General features: G+C 36.6%; 1 protein-coding gene across 2 annotated transcripts in view; it reads right to left on the bottom strand.

Annotated features, from left to right (window-relative positions):
* LOC306784930 (calpain-2 catalytic subunit-like) overlaps positions 1-21,229 on the bottom strand; it is a 29,645-nt gene that overhangs the window by 6,750 nt on the left and 1,666 nt on the right. For both annotated transcript variants that reach the window (XM_079279130.1, XM_079279131.1), the window contains exons 3-9: positions 3,028-3,146; positions 2,304-2,437; positions 2,042-2,210; positions 1,585-1,668; positions 1,407-1,492; positions 1,134-1,199; positions 648-808 (exon numbers count right to left, since the gene is read on the bottom strand). In XM_079279130.1, coding sequence (XP_079135256.1) covers positions 648-808; positions 1,134-1,199; positions 1,407-1,492; positions 1,585-1,668; positions 2,042-2,210; positions 2,304-2,437; positions 3,028-3,146 — 819 coding nt within the window. The remainder of the gene's footprint in view (positions 1-647; positions 809-1,133; positions 1,200-1,406; positions 1,493-1,584; positions 1,669-2,041; positions 2,211-2,303; positions 2,438-3,027; positions 3,147-21,229) is intronic.

Raw genomic sequence — 21,229 nt, 5'->3', positions numbered from 1 at the left:
ACGTGGTCTCGGGATCTATCTCTGGTCTACGTGGTCTCGGGATCTATCTCTGGTCTACGTGGTCTCGGGATCTATCTCTGGTCTACGTGGTCTCGGGATCTATCTCTCGTCTACGTGGTCTCGGGATCTATCTCTGGTCTACGTGGTCTCGGGATCTATCTCTGGTCTACGTGGTCTCGGGATCTATCTCTGGTCTACGTGGTCTCGGGATCTATCTCTGGTCTACGTGGTCTCGGGATCTATCTCTGGTCTACGTGGTCTCGGGATCTATCTCTGGTCGACGTGGTCTCGGGATCTATCTCTGGTCTACGTGGTCTCGGGATCTATATCTGGTCTACGTGGTCTCGGGATCTATCTCTGGTCTACGTGGTCTCGGGATCTATCTCTGGTCTACGTGGTCTCGGGATCTATCTCTGGTCTACGTGGTCTCGGGATCTATCTCTGGTCTACGTGGTCTCGGGATCTATCGCTGGCCTACGTGGTCTCGGGATCTATCTCTGGGCTACGTGGTCTCGGGATCTATCTCTGGTCTACGTGGTCTCGGGATCTATCGCTGGTCTACGTGGTCTCGGGATCTATCTCTGGTCTACGTGGTCTCGGGATCTATCTCTGGTCTACGTGGTCTCGGGATCTATATCTGGTCTTACAGGGGTTGTTCCTGCAGCCTCCGGCGGTGGACCCTCTCCTCCAGGTGCCGTCAAACTTGCTGACGCTCCAGTGTTTGACGGAGTCGTCGTCGATGGTGTCGGGGGTCAGAGTGCAAACCTCGACGCGATTGTAGTGACGTGAGAACTCGCTGAAGGACATCCTGCAGAAGAAAGAGAGGAGCAGAGATAAGAGAAGAAAGAGAGGAGCAGAGATAAGAGAAGAAAGAGAGGAGCAGAGATAAGAGAGGAAAGAGAGGAGCAGAGATAAGAGAAGAAAGAGAGGAGCAGAGATAAGAGAGGAAAGAGAGGAGCAGAGATAAGAGAAGAAAGAGAGGAGCAGAGATAAGAGAAGAAAGAGAGGAGCAGAGATAAGAGAAGAAAGAGGAGCAGAGATAAGAGATGAGAGGAGCAGAGATAGGAAAGAGGAGCTCTTACTCTGCAGCTAAAACAACACAACGGCGCCACGTTTCTATGGTAACTACCCACCAGAACTCTCCGTCCTCTGCGTTGGCATGGGGACAGTCTCCCTGCACGTCGTTCCACTCAGACGATCTGTAAGAACATAAAAATAATCAGAATAATAATAATAATAATAATAATAATAATAATAATAACAACAAGAAGACACTAAACCCAGCAGATCGTCTGCTGGTCCCCAGTGAGACCGGGTGTCCCCTCTGTTCTTGTCTCAAGACCTTCATTGATGAGGTTCTGTGAGGAGAGGTGCTCATAGAACCTGGGGTTATTATTTTAAGTTACCCGTCGCTCCAGGCTCCGGTCCACTCCACCTGACCCCAGGGATTCCTGACCCGCACCAGCTTCTCCTGCCGGCCGCGGTAGTTCACCTGGAGACACAAAACACAACGTTTTTATTCTGCTCTTGTTTCATCTCTTCTTCTTCTCCTCCTCCTATTCAATCTGCAGGAAGTGACATCACCTCCACGGCGCCGGTCAGCGAGTAGGCGTGGCCTTTCACCAGCTTCTGACGTGTGACAGCCTCCGAGTCCGCGGCGCTGGTGATCTGCAACGACAGGTGATGGTTGAGATCTATCTCTGGTCTACGTGGTCTCGGACCTATCTCTGGTCTACGTGGTCTCAGGATCTATCTCTGGTCTACGTGGTCTTGGACCTATCTCTGGTCTACGTGGTCTCGGATCTATCTCTGGTCTACGTGGTCTCAGGATCTATCTCTGGTCTACGTGGTCTCGGATCTATCTCTGGTCTCTGTGGTCTCGGGACCTATCGCTGGTCTACGTGGTCTCAGGATCCATCTCTGGTCTACGTGGTCTCAGGATCCATCTCTGGTCTACATGGTCTCAGGACCTATCGCTGGTCTACGTGGTCTCAGGATCCATCTCTGGTCTACGTCACTGAACATCGTGGAGATGACTCACGTCGATGGAGCAGCCCAACAGCGCCCCGGCCTCCAAGGCCTTCTTGATGATCTGGAACAGGTTCTTGGGGGGGCGTTGGAGGTCGAAGTTCTCTGCGATGCCTCCGGTGAAATCCTCAAAGCCCTCGGTGGTGGAACCGCCGGACAAGGCTTCATAGCAGCCATTGACTCTGTGACAAAACACAAGCAGGTCTTAAATGAGTCCCCCAGCAGTGGTTTGTGAACAGAAGGTTGTCTGGTTGAATCCCTAAGGTTGGTCTTACTTGGCGTAGGCCTTCTCCAGCAGAGCGCTCCAGAACTCTCTCCCCTCTGCCGAGTGGACAAACATCAGCTCTCCGTCTTTGACCGGCAGACGGTCGTCGATCACAACGTCCACCCACTCACCGTACTGCCAGAACTGAGACGGGACAAGACGAGAGCTTTTAAAATGATTCGGTTTCCGTTTTCTTTGTCCAAATTTCTAAGACTCCGAACGATGACCTCTAAGAACCTTCAGTTTGGTTTCCTGTCGAGTAAAACTGCTCTCAGTCACTTTAACCGTCCAGCTCATTTAGTTCCAGATTCATTCCAGTTGTGCAAGGTCTTTGTTTAGAGATCCACTCTGCCAAAGGTTCTACTGAGAACAATCAAACCTCTGAAAGTTTCCAACGGTGTAAAGCACAACTCGTCTAATAGGGACTCTTAGTCGACAGTTATTCTTTGGCCTCGACATGGATGATGTGAGCTAGTTGTGAATCACAAACGCTGGACGGTTCTGAAGAACCTGATAGTTGTCTCTAGAATCTGAATTACGATGGTTCCACAGGGTTCAATGTTGGGTCCCCGTATTATTTTACTTTCATCATGGTACCACATACGAAACGCTGCAAACTAATTTACATATTTTAACTTCTGTTTATCAAACTGCATGTAACCATAGCAACTGAAGCTTCTAGTCCATGGTGAGTGGAAGTTACCTTTAACGGTACCAATGTCACGCTTTGTTACCTGGAAGTGAAAGATGCCAGCATAGTCGTCACCGAAGCCCTGGTCGGTGGGGACGACTCTGGCCATCACATACTCGTTCAGCGTCAGCGAGGCGATGGCCGCCAACAGCCAGCAGTCACCTGGACGGACGAGAAAACACTCCAGGGTTACCTCCAAGTGTAGACGTAAACAGATAAGTTTATAAACTCAGAGGTTACCTCCTAGTGTAGACGGACGTAAACAGATAAGTTTATAAACTCAGAGGTTACCTCCTAGTGTAGACGTAAACAGATAAGTTTATATACTCAGAGGTTACCTCCTAGTGTAGATGTAAACAGATAAGTTTATATACTCAGAGGTTACCTCCTAGTGTAGACGTAAACAGATAAGTTTATATACTCAGAGGTTACCTCCTAGTGTAGACGTAAACAGATAAGTTTATAAACTCAGAGGTTACCTCCTAGTGTAGACGTAAACAGATAAGTTTATAAACTCAGAGGTTACCTCCTAGTGTAGACGTAAACAGATAAGTTTATAAACTCAGAGGTTACCTCCTAGTGTAGACGTAAACAGATAAGTTTATAAACTCAGAGGTTACCTCCTAGTGTAGACGTAAACAGATAAGTTTATAAACTCAGAGGTTACCTCCTAGTGTAGACGTAAACATATAAGTTTATATACTCAGAGGTTACCTCCTAGTGTAGACGTAAACAGATAAGTTTATATACTCAGAGGTTACCTCCTAGTGTAGATGTAAACAGATAAGTTTATAAACTCAGAGGTTACCTCCTAGTGTAGACGTAAACAGATAAGTTTATATACTCAGAGGTTACCTCCTAGTGTAGACGTAAACAGATAAGTTTATATACTCAGAGGTTACCTCCTAGTGTAGACGTAAACAGATAAGTTTATATACTCAGAGGTTACCTCCTAGTGTAGACGTAAACAGATAAGTTTATAAACTCAGAGGTTACCTCCTAGTGTAGACGTAAACAGATAAGTTTATATACTCAGAGGTTACCTCCTAGTGTAGACGTAAACAGATAAGTTTATAAACTCAGAGGTTACCTCCTAGTGTAGACGGACGTAAACAGATAAGTTTATAAACTCAGAGGTTACCTCCTAGTGTAGACGTAAACAGATAAGTTTATATACTCAGAAGTTACCTCCTAGTGTAGACGTAAACAGATAAGTTTATAAACTCAGAGGTTACCTCCTAGTGTAGATGTAAACAGATAAGTTTATATACTCAGAGGTTACCTCCTAGTGTAGACGTAAACAGATAAGTTTATAAACTCAGAGGTTACCTCCTAGTGTAGATGTAAACAGATAAGTTTATAAACTCAGAGGTTACCTCCTAGTGTAGACGTAAACAGATAAGTTTATATACTCAGAGGTTACCTCCTAGTGTAGACGTAAACAGATAAGTTTATAAACTCAGAGGTTACCTCCTAGTGTAGATGTAAACAGATAAGTTTATAAACTCAGAGGTTACCTCCTAGTGTAGACGTAAACAGATAAGTTTATAAACTCAGAGGTTACCTCCTAGTGTAGACGTAAACAGATAAGTTTATATACTCAGAGGTTACCTCCTAGTGTAGACGTAAACAGATAAGTTTATAAACTCAGAGGTTACCTCCTAGTGTAGACGTAAACAGATAAGTTTATAAACTCAGAGGTTACCTCCTAGTGTAGACGTAAACAGATAAGTTTATAAACTCAGAGGTTACCTCCTAGTGTAGATGTAAACAGATAAGTTTATATACTCAGAGGTTACCTCCTAGTGTAGACGTAAACAGATAAGTTTATAAACTCAGAGGTTACCTCCTAGTGTAGATGTAAACAGATAAGTTTATAAACTCAGAGGTTACCTCCTAGTGTAGACGTAAACAGATAAGTTTATATACTCAGAGGTTACCTCCTAGTGTAGACGTAAACAGATAAGTTTATAAACTCAGAGGTTACCTCCTAGTGTAGACGTAAACAGATAAGTTTATATACTCAGAGGTTACCTCCTAGTGTAGACGTAAACAGATAAGTTTATATACTCAGAGGTTACCTCCTAGTGTAGACGTAAACAGATAAGTTTATATACTCAGAGGTTACCTCCTAGTGTAGATGTAAACAGATAAGTTTATATACTCAGAGGTTACCTCCTAGTGTAGACGTAAACAGATAAGTTTATATACTCAGAGGTTACCTCCTAGTGTAGACGTAAACAGATAAGTTTATAAACTCAGAGGTTACCTCCTAGTGTAGACGGACGTAAACAGATAAGTTTATAAACTCAGAGGTTACCTCCTAGTGTAGACGTAAACAGATAAGTTTATATACTCAGAAGTTACCTCCTAGTGTAGACGTAAACAGATAAGTTTATATACTCAGAGGTTACCTCCTAGTGTAGACGTAAACAGATAAGTTTATATACTCAGAGGTTACCTCCTAGTGTAGACGTAAACAGATAAGTTTATAAACTCAGAGGTTACCTCCTAGTGTAGACGTAAACAGATAAGTTTATAAACTCAGAGGTTACCTCCTAGTGTAGACGTAAACAGATAAGTTTATATACTCAGAGGTTACCTCCTAGTGTAGATGTAAACAGATAAGTTTATATACTCAGAGGTTACCTCCTAGTGTAGATGTAAACAGATAAGTTTATATACTCAGAGGTTACCTCCTAGTGTAGACGTAAACAGATAAGTTTATAAACTCAGAGGTTACCTCCTAGTGTAGACGTAAACAGATAAGTTTATATACTCAGAGGTTACCTCCTAGTGTAGACGTAAACAGATAAGTTTATAAACTCAGAGGTTACCTCCTAGTGTAGACGTAAACAGATAAGTTTATAAACTCAGAGGTTACCTCCTAGTGTAGACGTAAACAGATAAGTTTATAAACTCAGAGGTTACCTCCTAGTGTAGACGTAAACAGATAAGTTTATAAACTCAGAGGTTACCTCCTAGTGTAGACGTAAACAGATAAGTTTATATACTCAGAGGTTACCTCCTAGTGTAGACGTAAACAGATAAGTTTATATACTCAGAGGTTACCTCCTAGTGTAGACGTAAACAGATAAGTTTATATACTCAGAGGTTACCTCCTAGTGTAGACGTAAACAGATAAGTTTATAAACTCAGAGGTTACCTCCTAGTGTAGACGTAAACAGATAAGTTTATATACTCAGAGGTTACCTCCTAGTGTAGACGTAAACAGATAAGTTTATATACTCAGAGGTTACCTCCTAGTGTAGACGTAAACAGATAAGTTTATAAACTCAGAGGTTACCTCCTAGTGTAGACGTAAACAGATAAGTTTATATACTCAGAGGTTACCTCCTAGTGTAGATGTAAACAGATAAGTTTATAAACTCAGAGGTTACCTCCTAGTGTAGACGTAAACAGATAAGTTTATATACTCAGAGGTTACCTCCTAGTGTAGACGTAAACAGATAAGTTTATAAACTCAGAGGTTACCTCCTAGTGTAGACGTAAACAGATAAGTTTATATACTCAGAGGTTATCTCCTAGTGTAGACGTAAACAGATAAGTTTATATACTCAGAGGTTACCTCCTAGTGTAGACGTAAACAGATAAGTTTATAAACTCAGAGGTTACCTCCTAGTGTAGACGTAAACAGATAAGTTTATATACTCAGAGGTTACCTCCTAGTGTAGACGTAAACAGATAAGTTTATATACTCAGAGGTTACCTCCTAGTGTAGATGTAAACAGATAAGTTTATATACTCAGAGGTTACCTCCTAGTGTAGACGTAAACAGATAAGTTTATATACTCAGAGGTTACCTCCTAGTGTAGACGTAAACAGATAAGTTTATATACTCAGAGGTTACCTCCTAGTGTAGACGTAAACAGATAAGTTTATATACTCAGAGGTTACCTCCTAGTGTAGATGTAAACAGATAAGTTTATATACTCAGAGGTTACCTCCTAGTGTAGACGTAAACAGATAAGTTTATATACTCAGAGGTTACCTCCTAGTGTAGACGTAAACAGATAAGTTTATAAACTCAGAGGTTACCTCCTAGTGTAGACGGACGTAAACAGATAAGTTTATAAACTCAGAGGTTACCTCCTAGTGTAGACGTAAACAGATAAGTTTATATACTCAGAAGTTACCTCCTAGTGTAGACGTAAACAGATAAGTTTATATACTCAGAGGTTACCTCCTAGTGTAGACGTAAACAGATAAGTTTATATACTCAGAGGTTACCTCCTAGTGTAGACGTAAACAGATAAGTTTATAAACTCAGAGGTTACCTCCTAGTGTAGACGTAAACAGATAAGTTTATAAACTCAGAGGTTACCTCCTAGTGTAGACGTAAACAGATAAGTTTATAAACTCAGAGGTTACCTCCTAGTGTAGACGTAAACAGATAAGTTTATATACTCAGAGGTTACCTCCTAGTGTAGATGTAAACAGATAAGTTTATATACTCAGAGGTTACCTCCTAGTGTAGATGTAAACAGATAAGTTTATATACTCAGAGGTTACCTCCTAGTGTAGACGTAAACAGATAAGTTTATAAACTCAGAGGTTACCTCCTAGTGTAGACGTAAACAGATAAGTTTATATACTCAGAGGTTACCTCCTAGTGTAGACGTAAACAGATAAGTTTATAAACTCAGAGGTTACCTCCTAGTGTAGACGTAAACAGATAAGTTTATAAACTCAGAGGTTACCTCCTAGTGTAGACGTAAACAGATAAGTTTATAAACTCAGAGGTTACCTCCTAGTGTAGACGTAAACAGATAAGTTTATATACTCAGAGGTTACCTCCTAGTGTATACGTAAACAGATAAGTTTATATACTCAGAGGTTACCTCCTAGTGTAGACGTAAACAGATAAGTTTATATACTCAGAGGTTACCTCCTAGTGTAGACGTAAACAGATAAGTTTATAAACTCAGAGGTTACCTCCTAGTGTAGACGTAAACAGATAAGTTTATATACTCAGAGGATACCTCCTAGTGTAGACGTAAACAGATAAGTTTATAAACTCAGAGGTTACCTCCTAGTGTAGACGTAAACAGATAAGTTTATATACTCAGAGGTTACCTCCTAGTGTAGACGTAAACAGATAAGTTTATATACTCAGAGGTTACCTCCTAGTGTAGACGTAAACAGATAAGTTTATAAACTCAGAGGTTACCTCCTAGTGTAGACGTAAACAGATAAGTTTATATACTCAGAGGTTACCTCCTAGTGTAGACGTAAACAGATAAGTTTATAAACTCAGAGGTTACCTCCTAGTGTAGACGTAAACAGATAAGTTTATAAACTCAGAGGTTACCTCCTAGTGTAGACGTAAACAGATAAGTTTATATACTCAGAGGTTACCTCCTAGTGTAGACGTAAACAGATAAGTTTATATACTCAGAGGTTACCTCCTAGTGTAGATGTAAACAGATAAGTTTATATACTCAGAGGTTACCTCCTAGTGTAGACGTAAACAGATAAGTTTATATACTCAGAGGTTACCTCCTAGTGTAGATGTAAACAGATAAGTTTATAAACTCAGAGGTTACCTCCTAGTGTAGATGTAAACAGATAAGTTTATATACTCAGAGGTTACCTCCTAGTGTAGACGGACGTAAACAGATAAGTTTATAAACTCAGAGGTTACCTCCTAGTGTAGATGTAAACAGATAAGTTTATATACTCAGAGGTTACCTCCTAGTGTAGATGTAAACAGATAAGTTTATATACTCAGAGGTTACCTCCTAGTGTAGACGTAAACAGATAAGTTTATATACTCAGAGGTTACCTCCTAGTGTAGATGTAAACAGATAAGTTTATAAACTCAGAGGTTACCTCCTAGTGTAGATGTAAACAGATAAGTTTATATACTCAGAGGTTACCTCCTAGTGTAGACGGACGTAAACAGATAAGTTTATAAACTCAGAGGTTACCTCCTAGTGTAGACGGACGTAAACAGATAAGTTTATAAACTCAGAGGTTACCTCCTAGTGTAGACGTAAACAGATAAGTTTATATACTCAGAAGTTACCTCCTAGTGTAGACGTAAACAGATACGTTTATAAACTCAGAGGTTACCTCCTAGTGTAGACGTAAACAGATAAGTTTATATACTCAGAGGTTACCTCCTAGTGTAGACGTAAACAGATAAGTTTATATACTCAGAGGTTACCTCCTAGTGTAGACGTAAACAGATAAGTTTATAAACTCAGAGGTTACCTCCTAGTGTAGATGTAAACAGATAAGTTTATAAACTCAGAGGTTACCTCCTAGTGTAGACGTAAACAGATAAGTTTATATACTCAGAGGTTACCTCCTAGTGTAGACGTAAACAGATAAGTTTATAAACTCAGAGGTTACCTCCTAGTGTAGACGTAAACAGATAAGTTTATATACTCAGAGGTTACCTCCTAGTGTAGACGTAAACAGATAAGTTTATATACTCAGAGGTTACCTCCTAGTGTAGACGTAAACAGATAAGTTTATAAACTCAGAGGTTACCTCCTAGTGTAGACGTAAACAGATAAGTTTATATACTCAGAGGTTACCTCCTAGTGTAGACGTAAACAGATAAGTTTATATACTCAGAGGTTACCTCCTAGTGTAGACGTAAACAGATAAGTTTATAAACTCAGAGGTTACCTCCTAGTGTAGACGTAAACAGATAAGTTTATAAACTCAGAGGTTACCTCCTAGTGTAGACGTAAACAGATAAGTTTATATACTCAGAGGTTACCTCCTAGTGTAGACGTAAACAGATACGTTTATATACTCAGAGGTTACCTCCTAGTGTAGACGTAAACAGATAAGTTTATAAACTCAGAGGTTACCTCCTAGTGTAGACGTAAACAGATAAGTTTATATACTCAGAGGTTACCTCCTAGTGTAGACGTAAACAGATAAGTTTATAAACTCAGAGGTTACCTCCTAGTGTAGACGTAAACAGATAAGTTTATAAACTCAGAGGTTACCTCCTAGTGTAGACGTAAACAGATAAGTTTATATACTCAGAGGTTACCTCCTAGTGTAGACGTAAACAGATAAGTTTATATACTCAGAGGTTACCTCCTAGTGTAGATGTAAACAGATAAGTTTATATACTCAGAGGTTACCTCCTAGTGTAGACGTAAACAGATAAGTTTATATACTCAGAGGTTACCTCCTAGTGTAGATGTAAACAGATAAGTTTATAAACTCAGAGGTTACCTCCTAGTGTAGATGTAAACAGATAAGTTTATATACTCAGAGGTTACCTCCTAGTGTAGACGGACGTAAACAGATAAGTTTATAAACTCAGAGGTTACCTCCTAGTGTAGACGGACGTAAACAGATAAGTTTATAAACTCAGAGGTTACCTCCTAGTGTAGACGTAAACAGATAAGTTTATATACTCAGAAGTTACCTCCTAGTGTAGACGTAAACAGATAAGTTTATAAACTCAGAGGTTACCTCCTAGTGTAGACGTAAACAGATAAGTTTATATACTCAGAGGTTACCTCCTAGTGTAGACGTAAACAGATAAGTTTATATACTCAGAGGTTACCTCCTAGTGTAGACGTAAACAGATAAGTTTATAAACTCAGAGGTTACCTCCTAGTGTAGATGTAAACAGATAAGTTTATAAACTCAGAGGTTACCTCCTAGTGTAGACGTAAACAGATAAGTTTATATACTCAGAGGTTACCTCCTAGTGTAGACGTAAACAGATAAGTTTATAAACTCAGAGGTTACCTCCTAGTGTAGACGTAAACAGATAAGTTTATATACTCAGAGGTTACCTCCTAGTGTAGACGTAAACAGATAAGTTTATAAACTCAGAGGTTACCTCCTAGTGTAGACGTAAACAGATACGTTTATATACTCAGAGGTTACCTCCTAGTGTAGACGTAAACAGATAAGTTTATATACTCAGAGGTTACCTCCTAGTGTAGACGTAAACAGATAAGTTTATAAACTCAGAGGTTACCTCCTAGTGTAGACGTAAACAGATAAGTTTATATACTCAGAGGTTACCTCCTAGTGTAGACGTAAACAGATAAGTTTATATACTCAGAGGTTACCTCCTAGTGTAGATGTAAACAGATAAGTTTATATACTCAGAGGTTACCTCCTAGTGTAGACGTAAACAGATAAGTTTATATACTCAGAGGTTACCTCCTAGTGTAGACGTAAACAGATAAGTTTATATACTCAGAGGTTACCTCCTAGTGTAGACGTAAACAGATAAGTTTATATACTCAGAGGTTACCTCCTAGTGTAGATGTAAACAGATAAGTTTATATACTCAGAGGTTACCTCCTAGTGTAGACGTAAACAGATAAGTTTATATACTCAGAGGTTACCTCCTAGTGTAGACGTAAACAGATAAGTTTATAAACTCAGAGGTTACCTCCTAGTGTAGACGGACGTAAACAGATAAGTTTATAAACTCAGAGGTTACCTCCTAGTGTAGACGTAAACAGATAAGTTTATATACTCAGAAGTTACCTCCTAGTGTAGACGTAAACAGATAAGTTTATAAACTCAGAGGTTACCTCCTAGTGTAGACGTAAACAGATAAGTTTATATACTCAGAGGTTACCTCCTAGTGTAGATGTAAACAGATAAGTTTATATACTCAGAGGTTACCTCCTAGTGTAGACGTAAACAGATAAGTTTATATACTCAGAGGTTACCTCCTAGTGTAGACGTAAACAGATAAGTTTATAAACTCAGAGGTTACCTCCTAGTGTAGACGTAAACAGATAAGTTTATAAACTCAGAGGTTACCTCCTAGTGTAGACGTAAACAGATAAGTTTATAAACTCAGAGGTTACCTCCTAGTGTAGACGTAAACAGATAAGTTTATAAACTCAGAGGTTACCTCCTAGTGTAGACGTAAACAGATAAGTTTATAAACTCAGAGGTTACCTCCTAGTGTAGACGTAAACAGATAAGTTTATATACTCAGAGGTTACCTCCTAGTGTAGACGTAAACAGATAAGTTTATATACTCAGAGGTTACCTCCTAGTGTAGACGTAAACAGATAAGTTTATATACTCAGAGGTTACCTCCTAGTGTAGACGTAAACAGATAAGTTTATATACTCAGAGGTTACCTCCTAGTGTAGACGTAAACAGATAAGTTTATAAACTCAGAGGTTACCTCCTAGTGTAGACGTAAACAGATAAGTTTATATACTCAGAGGTTACCTCCTAGTGTAGACGTAAACAGATAAGTTTATAAACTCAGAGGTTACCTCCTAGTATAGACGTAAACAGATAAGTTTATATACTCAGAGGTTACCTCCTAGTGTAGACGTAAACAGATAAGTTTATATACTCAGAGGTTACCTCCTAGTGTAGACGTAAACAGATAAGTTTATAAACTCAGAGGTTACCTCCTAGTGTAGACGTAAACAGATAAGTTTATAAACTCAGAGGTTACCTCCTAGTGTAGACGTAAACAGATAAGTTTATATACTCAGAGGTTACCTCCTAGTGTAGACGTAAACAGATAAGTTTATAAACTCAGAGGTTACCTCCTAGTGTAGACGTAAACAGATAAGTTTATAAACTCAGAGGTTACCTCCTAGTGTAGACGTAAACAGATAAGTTTATAAACTCAGAGGTTACCTCCTAGTGTAGACGTAAACAGATAAGTTTATATACTCAGAGGTTACCTCCTAGTGTAGACGTAAACAGATAAGTTTATAAACTCAGAGGTTACCTCCTAGTGTAGACGTAAACAGATAAGTTTATAAACTCAGAGGTTACCTCCTAGTGTAGACGTAAACAGATAAGTTTATAAACTCAGAGGTTACCTCCTAGTGTAGACGTAAACAGATAAGTTTATATACTCAGAGGTTACCTCCTAGTGTAGACGTAAACAGATAAGTTTATAAACTCAGAGGTTACCTCCTAGTGTAGACGTAAACAGATAAGTTTATAAACTCAGAGGTTACCTCCTAGTGTAGACGTAAACAGATAAGTTTATATACTCAGAGGTTACCTCCTAGTGTAGACGTAAACAGATAAGTTTATATACTCAGAGGTTACCTCCTAGTGTAGACGTAAACAGATAAGTTTATATACTCAGAGGTTACCTCCTAGTGTAGACGTAAACAGATAAGTTTATAAACTCAGAGGTTACCTCCTAGTGTAGACGTAAACAGATAAGTTTATATACTCAGAGGTTACCTCCTAGTGTAGACGTAAACAGATAAGTTTATATACTCAGAGGTTACCTCCTAGTGTAGACGTAAACAGATAAGTTTATATACTCAGAGGTTACCTCCTAGTGTAGACGTAAACAGATAAGTTTATAAACTCAGAGGTTACCTCCTAGTGTAGACGTAAACAGATAAGTTTATATACTCAGAGGTTACCTCCTAGTGTAGATGTAAACAGATAAGTTTATATACTCAGAGGTTACCTCCTAGTGTAGACGTAAACAGATAAGTTTATATACTCAGAGGTTACCTCCTAGTGTAGATGTAAACAGATAAGTTTATAAACTCAGAGGTTACCTCCTAGTGTAGACGTAAACAGATAAGTTTATAAACTCAGAGGTTACCTCCTAGTGTAGATGTAAACAGATAAGTTTATATACTCAGAGGTTACCTCCTAGTGTAGATGTAAACAGATAAGTTTATAAACTCAGAGGTTACCTCCTAGTGTAGACGTAAACAGATAAGTTTATATACTCAGAGGTTACCTCCTAGTGTAGATGTAAACAGATAAGTTTATATACTCAGAGGTTACCTCCTAGTGTAGACGGACGTAAACAGATAAGTTTATAAACTCAGAGGTTACCTCCTAGTGTAGATGTAAACAGATAAGTTTATATACTCAGAGGTTACCTCCTAGTGTAGATGTAAACAGATAAGTTTATATACTCAGAGGTTACCTCCTAGTGTAGACGTAAACAGATAAGTTTATATACTCAGAGGTTACCTCCTAGTGTAGACGTAAACAGATAAGTTTATATACTCAGAGGTTACCTCCTAGTGTAGACGTAAACAGATAAGTTTATAAACTCAGAGGTTACCTCCTAGTGTAGACGTAAACAGATAAGTTTATAAACTCAGAGGTTACCTCCTAGTGTAGACGTAAACAGATAAGTTTATATACTCAGAGGTTACCTCCTAGTGTAGACGTAAACAGATAAGTTTATATACTCAGAGGTTACCTCCAAGTGTAGATGTAAACAGATAAGTTTATAAACTCAGAGGTTACCTCCTAGTGTAGACGGACGTAAACAGATAAGTTTATAAACTCAGAGGTTACCTCCTAGTGTAGACGTAAACAGATAAGTTTATAAACTCAGAGGTTACCTCCTAGTGTAGACGGACGTAAACAGATAAGTTTATAAACTCAGAGGTTACCTCCTAGTGTAGACGGACGTAAACAGATAAGTTTATAAACTCAGAGGTTACCTCCTAGTGTAAAGACTTTCCTTTTCTTATTAATGCTTATTAGTCCACACATAAACTGTAAAGGAACAAAAGTATAAATGTTCTCCATAAAGTGGAGATCGTTTTTGTTTTAAACGAAACCGTATTAGTGTGGGTGGAGCCTGAACATTGTGGTGAAGATGTACCGTTAGTCCTGAAGGTGGCGCTGTAACCGTTTAACGTTCTATTTAACGTCAGAAAACAAAACTACTTGGATTAGTTTCGAAAAAAGGTCATATAATATAATATAATGGTATAGTATAGTACCTTTAGTTTATGTTAAAACACGACATGAACAGCGTTCTCCTGGGTCAAAGTCCTGCGTATGTTGACCTCCACCCTCCTGACCCTTTATACTACATCACCTATATGACGCAGTATAAAGTTATATATTATAAAGTTGACTGTGTACTATATATTATAAAGTTGACTGTGTACTGTGTACTATATATTATAAAGTTGACTGTGTACTGTGTACTATATATTATAAAGTTGACTGTGTACTGTGTACTATATATTATAAAGTTGACTGTGTACTGTGTACTATATATTCTAAAGTTGACTGTGTACTGTGTACTATATATTCTAAAGTTGACTGTGTACTGTGTACTATATATTCTAAAGTTGACTGTGTACTGTGTACTATATATTCTAAAGTTGACTGTGTACTATATATTCTAAAGTTGACTGTGTACTGTGTACTATATATTATAAAGTTGACTGTGTACTATATATTCTAAAGTTGACTGTGTACTATATATTATAAAGTTGACTGTGTACTGTGTACTATATATTCTAAAGTTGACTGTGTACTGTGTACTATATATTCTAAAGTTGACTGTGTACTATATATTATAAAGTTGACTGTGTACTATATATTCTAAAGTTGACTGTGTACTATATATTATAAAGTTCACTGTGTACTGTGTACTATATATTATAAAGTTCACTGTGTACTATATATTATAAAGTTGACTGTGTACTATATATTATAAAGTTGACTGTGTACTATATATTATAAAGTTGACTGTGTACTATATATTCTAAAGTTGACTGTGTACTGTGTACTATATATTATAAAGTTGACTGTGTACTATATATTCTAAAGTTGACTGTGTACTGTATATTATAAAGTTGACTGTGTACTATATATTATAAAGTTGACTGTGTACTGTGTACTATATATTATAAAGTTGACTGTGTACTATATATTATAAAGTTCACTGTGTACTATATATTATAAAGTTGACTGTGTACTGTGTACTATATATTATAAAGTTGACTGTGTACTATATATTATAAAGTTGACTGTGTACTATATATTATAAAGTTGACTGTGTACTATATATTATAAAGTTCACTGTGTACTATATATTATAAAGTTGACTGTGTACTGTGTACTATATATTATAAAGTTTACTGTGTACTATATATTATAAAGTTTACTGTGTACTATATATTATAAAGTTCACTGTGTACTGTGTACTATATATTATAAAGTTCACTGTGTACTGTGTACTATATATTATAAAGTTCACTGTGTACTATATATTATAAAGTTCACTGTGTACTATATATTATAAAGTTGACTGTGTACTATATATTATAAAGTTCACTGTGTACTGTGTACTATATATTATAAAGTTCACTGTGTACTATATATTATAAAGTTGACTGTGTACTGTGTACTATATATTATAAAGTTGACTGTGTACTGTGTACTATATATTATAAAGTTGACTGTGTACTGTGTACTATATATTATAAAGTTGACTGTGTACTGTGTACTATATATTATAAAGTTTACTGTGTACTATATATTATAAAGTTGACTGTGTACTGTGTACTATATATTATAAAGTTGACTGTGTACTGTGTACTATATATTATAAAGTTGACTGTGTACTATATATTATAAAGTTCACTGTGTACTATATATTATAAAGTTGACTGTGTACTATATATTATAAAGTTCACTGTGTACTATATATTATAAAGTTCACTGTGTACTATATATTATAAAGTTCACTGTGTACTATATATTATAAAGTTCACTGTGTACTATATATTATAAAGTTCACTGTGTACTGTGTACTATATATTATAAAGTTTACTGTGTACTATATATTATAAAGTTCACTGTGTACTGTGTACTATATATTATAAAGTTCACTGTGTACTATATATTATAAAGTTCACTGTGTACTGTGTACTATATATTATAAAGTTCACTGTGTACTATATATTATAAAGTTCACTGTGTACTATATATTATAAAGTTCACTGTGTACTATATATTATAAAGTTCACTGTGTACTATATATTATAAAGTTCACTGTGTACTATATATTATAAAGTTCACTGTGTACTATATATTATAAAGTTCACTGTGTACTATATATTATAAAGTTCACTGTGTACTATATATTATAAAGTTCACTGTGTACTATATATTATAAAGTTCACTGTGTACTATATATTATAAAGTTCACTGTGTACTATATATTATAAAGTTTACTGTGTACTATATATTATAAAGTTCACTGTGTACTGTGTACTATATATTATAAAGTTCACTGTGTACTATATATTATAAAGTTCACTGTGTACTGTGTACTATATATTATAAAGTTCACTGTGTACTATATATTATAAAGTTCACTGTGTACTATATATTATAAAGTTCACTGTGTACTATATATTATAAAGTTTACTGTGTACTATATATTATAAAGTTCACTGTGTACTATATATTATAAAGTTGACTGTGTACTATATATTCTAAAGTTGACTGTGTACTGTGTACTATATATTCTAAAGTTGACTGTGTACTGTATATTATAAAGTTGACTGTGTACTATATATTATAAAGTTCACTGTGTACTGTGTACTATATATTATAAAGTTGACTGTGTACTATATATTCTAAAGTTGACTGTGTACTGTATATTATAAAGTTGACTGTGTACTATATATTATAAAGTTCACTGTGTACTATATATTATAAAGTTCACTGTGTACTATATATTATAAAGTTTACTGTGTACTATATATTATAAAGTTCACTGTGTACTGTGTACTATATATTATAAAGTTGACTGTGTACTATATATTATAAAGTTCACTGTGTACTGTGTACTATATATTATAAAGTTGACTGTGTACTGTGTACTATATATTATAAAGTTGACTGTGTACTGTGTACTATATATTATAAAGTTTACTGTGTACTATATATTATAAAGTTCACTGTGTACTGTGTACTATATATTATAAAGTTCACTGTGTACTGTGTACTATATATTATAAAGTTCACTGTGTACTATATATTATAAAGTTCACTGTGTACTATATATTATAAAGTTCACTGTGTACTATATATTATAAAGTTCACTGTGTACTATATATTATAAAGTTCACTGTGTACTGTGTACTATATATTATAAAGTTCACTGTGTACTATATATTATAAAGTTCACTGTGTACTATATATTATAAAGTTTACTGTGTACTATATATTATAAAGTTCACTGTGTAGTGTACTATATATTATAAAGTTCACTGTGTACTATATATTATAAAGTTCACTGTGTACTATATATTATAAAGTTCACTGTGTACTGTGTACTATATATTATAAAGTTCACTGTGTACTATATATTATAAAGTTCACTGTGTACTATATATTATAAAGTTCACTGTGTACTATATATTATAAAGTTTACTGTGTACTATATATTATAAAGTTCACTGTGTACTATATATTATAAAGTTCACTGTGTACTATATATTATAAAGTTTACTGTGTACTATATATTATAAAGTTCACTGTGTAGTGTACTATATATTATAAAGTTCACTGTGTACTATATATTATAAAGTTCACTGTGTACTATATATTATAAAGTTCACTGTGTACTGTGTACTATATATTATAAAGTTCACTGTGTACTATATATTATAAAGTTCACTGTGTACTATATATTATAAAGTTCACTGTGTACTATATATTATAAAGTTTACTGTGTACTATATATTATAAAGTTCACTGTGTACTATATATTATAAAGTTTACTGTGTACTATATATTATAAAGTTCACTGTGTACTATATATTATAAAGTTGACTGTGTACTATATATTATAAAGTTGACTGTGTACTATATATTATAAAGTTGACTGTGTACTATATATTATAAAGTTGACTGTGTACTATATATTATAAAGTTCACTGTGTACTATATATTATAAAGTTCACTGTGTACTATATATTATAAAGTTGACTGTGTACTATATATTATAAAGTTGACTGTGTACTATATATTATAAAGTTCACTGTGTACTATATATTATAAAGTTCACTGTGTACTATATATTATAAAGTTCACTGTGTACTATATATTATAAAGTTGACTGTGTACTATATATTATAAAGTTGACTGTGTACTATATATTATAAAGTTCACTGTGTACTATATATTATAAAGTTCACTGTGTACTATATATTATAAAGTTCACTGTGTACTATATATTATAAAGTTCACTGTGTACTATATATTATAAAGTTCACTGTGTACTATATATTATAAAGTTGACTGTGTACTATATATTATAAAGTTGACTGTGTACTATATATTATAAAGTTGACTGTGTACTATATATTATAAAGTTGACTGTGTACTATATATTATAAAGTTGACTGTGTACTATATATTATAAAGTTGACTGTGTACTATATATTATAAAGTTCACTGTGTACTATATATTATAAAGTTTACTGTGTACTATATATTATAAAGTTCACTGTGTACTATATATTATAAAGTTCACTGTGTACTGTGGAGGATCAGACAAACCCTGCTGAGTGTATTCAGAGTATTTTTATTCTTGTGTACTTTCTCACCACAAATATGTTCTGCAGTGTAACTCCTCCCTGTTTGTAACCAAGAGGTCTCACTCTGATCTAAAATTCCTTCGACCGACCAACTTTAACTTCTACTTGCAGAAACAAATCTTTACTGCAAAGTTACACAACAGAGTCTGTGGTCTCCTGGAGGCACGGCATGCTGGTGAGTCACAGAGTGTGTACAGGGCCTCTCTCTCTCTCTCTCTCTCTCTCTCTCTCTCTCTCTCTCTCTCTCTCTCTCTCTCTCTCTCTCTCTCTCTCTCTCTCTCTCTCTCTCTCTCTCTCTCTCTCTCTCTCTCTCTCTCTCTCTCTCTCTCTCTCTCTCTCTCTCAGCTGGTTGTCATTAAGTTCTCTGGTCAGAAGATGTTCTGCTGTAGATGTGGAGTGAAGCGAGCCAGCACACATGGACCGCTAGCTTTGCAGTCACACAGCGCTAAAAACGTTACTGAAACTGGTTTACCGTTAAAAGGAATTTAATCCTGCTGATGCAAGTACAGTTATACAATAGAGTACATTACTCCCATGAAATATTATACTATTTAACCCACTTTGGAAAAAACTCTTCCCTGATCCCAGGAGACACGTCCTCCCCAGGATCCTAACTAACAGAAGAGAAAAACACTTCCTATTTCCGCCCTCATATCTGTTCGCAACTCCTCCCCTTCCGTCTTTCCCAATTTCTATTCGACAACTTCCCTGTGCACTTCTGTAAACGCCTGTCTTCAAGTCTCTCTTTCCTTGAGTTCCTAACACATTCAATGACTGTCAGTTGTTGCTTAATCCCTTCTATGATAATCCTTCAGTGTAAAAGTTAAGCCTCTGCAACTTTGGCATAAGCTTCATGTCTTCAGTTCTACTGTTAGCTACTAATCCTAAAACCCTTTATGTTTATCTTAATTATGCATTTCCAAAACACTTATGATGATGACTAATTATGAATTCTTAATTATGAATTATTAAACACTTTTATTATGTCTACTAAACACACAAACACGGTTTGTTCTGTCGGTTCTGATGCTCTATAAAAACGCAAGTATAGTTTATTTCAGATGAAGGAACAGGATCTGTAAGAAGTAGTCCAGCTTCATCAAACTGAGTTCTGAGAGTTTGAACCAGTGTTTTCATTGAAGGTGTGTTTGAAGAGAACTAAGTAAATATCCTACGTGTGTCTAAAACACGAACAGTAAGTCAAACTGTGACCACGAGAAGCTCAGACACACTCAAAATAATCGGAACCTTTACGTCTGCAACGGTTCATAATAATATATTTATATATTCATTGTAACGTAAAGTCACATGGTCTCAGTTTAAAGGTACCAGTTGCCAGGCAACCAACGGAGACTCAGAAGTTACTGGTGATGAGGCTGTGGTGTGTTCAGGGACAGTCTGATAGTCTGGAGGCTGTGGTGTGTTCAGGGACAGTCTGATAGTCTGGAGGCTGTGGTGTGTTCAGGGACAGTCTGATAGTCTGGAGGCTGTGGTGTGTTCAGGGACAGTCTGGAGTCTGTGGTGTGTTCAGGGACAGTCTGGAGGTTGTGGTGTGTTCAGGGACAGTCTGGAGGCTGTGGTGTGTTCAGGGACAGTCTGATAGTCTGGAGGCTATGGTGTGTTCAGGGACAGTCTGGAGGCTGTGGTGTGTTCAGGGACAGTCTGGAGGCTGTGGTGTGTTCAGGGACAGTCTGGAGGCTGTGGTGTGTTCAGGGACAGTCTGGAGGCTGTGGTGTGTTCAGGGACAGTCTGGAGGCTGTGGTGTGTTCAGGGACAGTCTGGAGGCTGTGGTGTGTTCAGGGACAGTCTGGAGGCTGTGGTGTGTTCAGGGACAGTCTGGAGTCTGTGGTGTGTTCAGGGACAGTCTGATAGTCCGGAGGATGTGGTGTGTTCAGGGAC

This window comes from Melanostigma gelatinosum, assembly GCF_949748355.1.
Source record: "Melanostigma gelatinosum genome assembly, chromosome: 11".
NCBI classification, from domain to species: Eukaryota; Metazoa; Chordata; class Actinopteri; order Perciformes; family Zoarcidae; genus Melanostigma; species Melanostigma gelatinosum.
The sequence above is the reverse complement of the archived record's forward strand: the minus strand, read 5'-3'. Positions and strand labels throughout refer to the sequence as shown.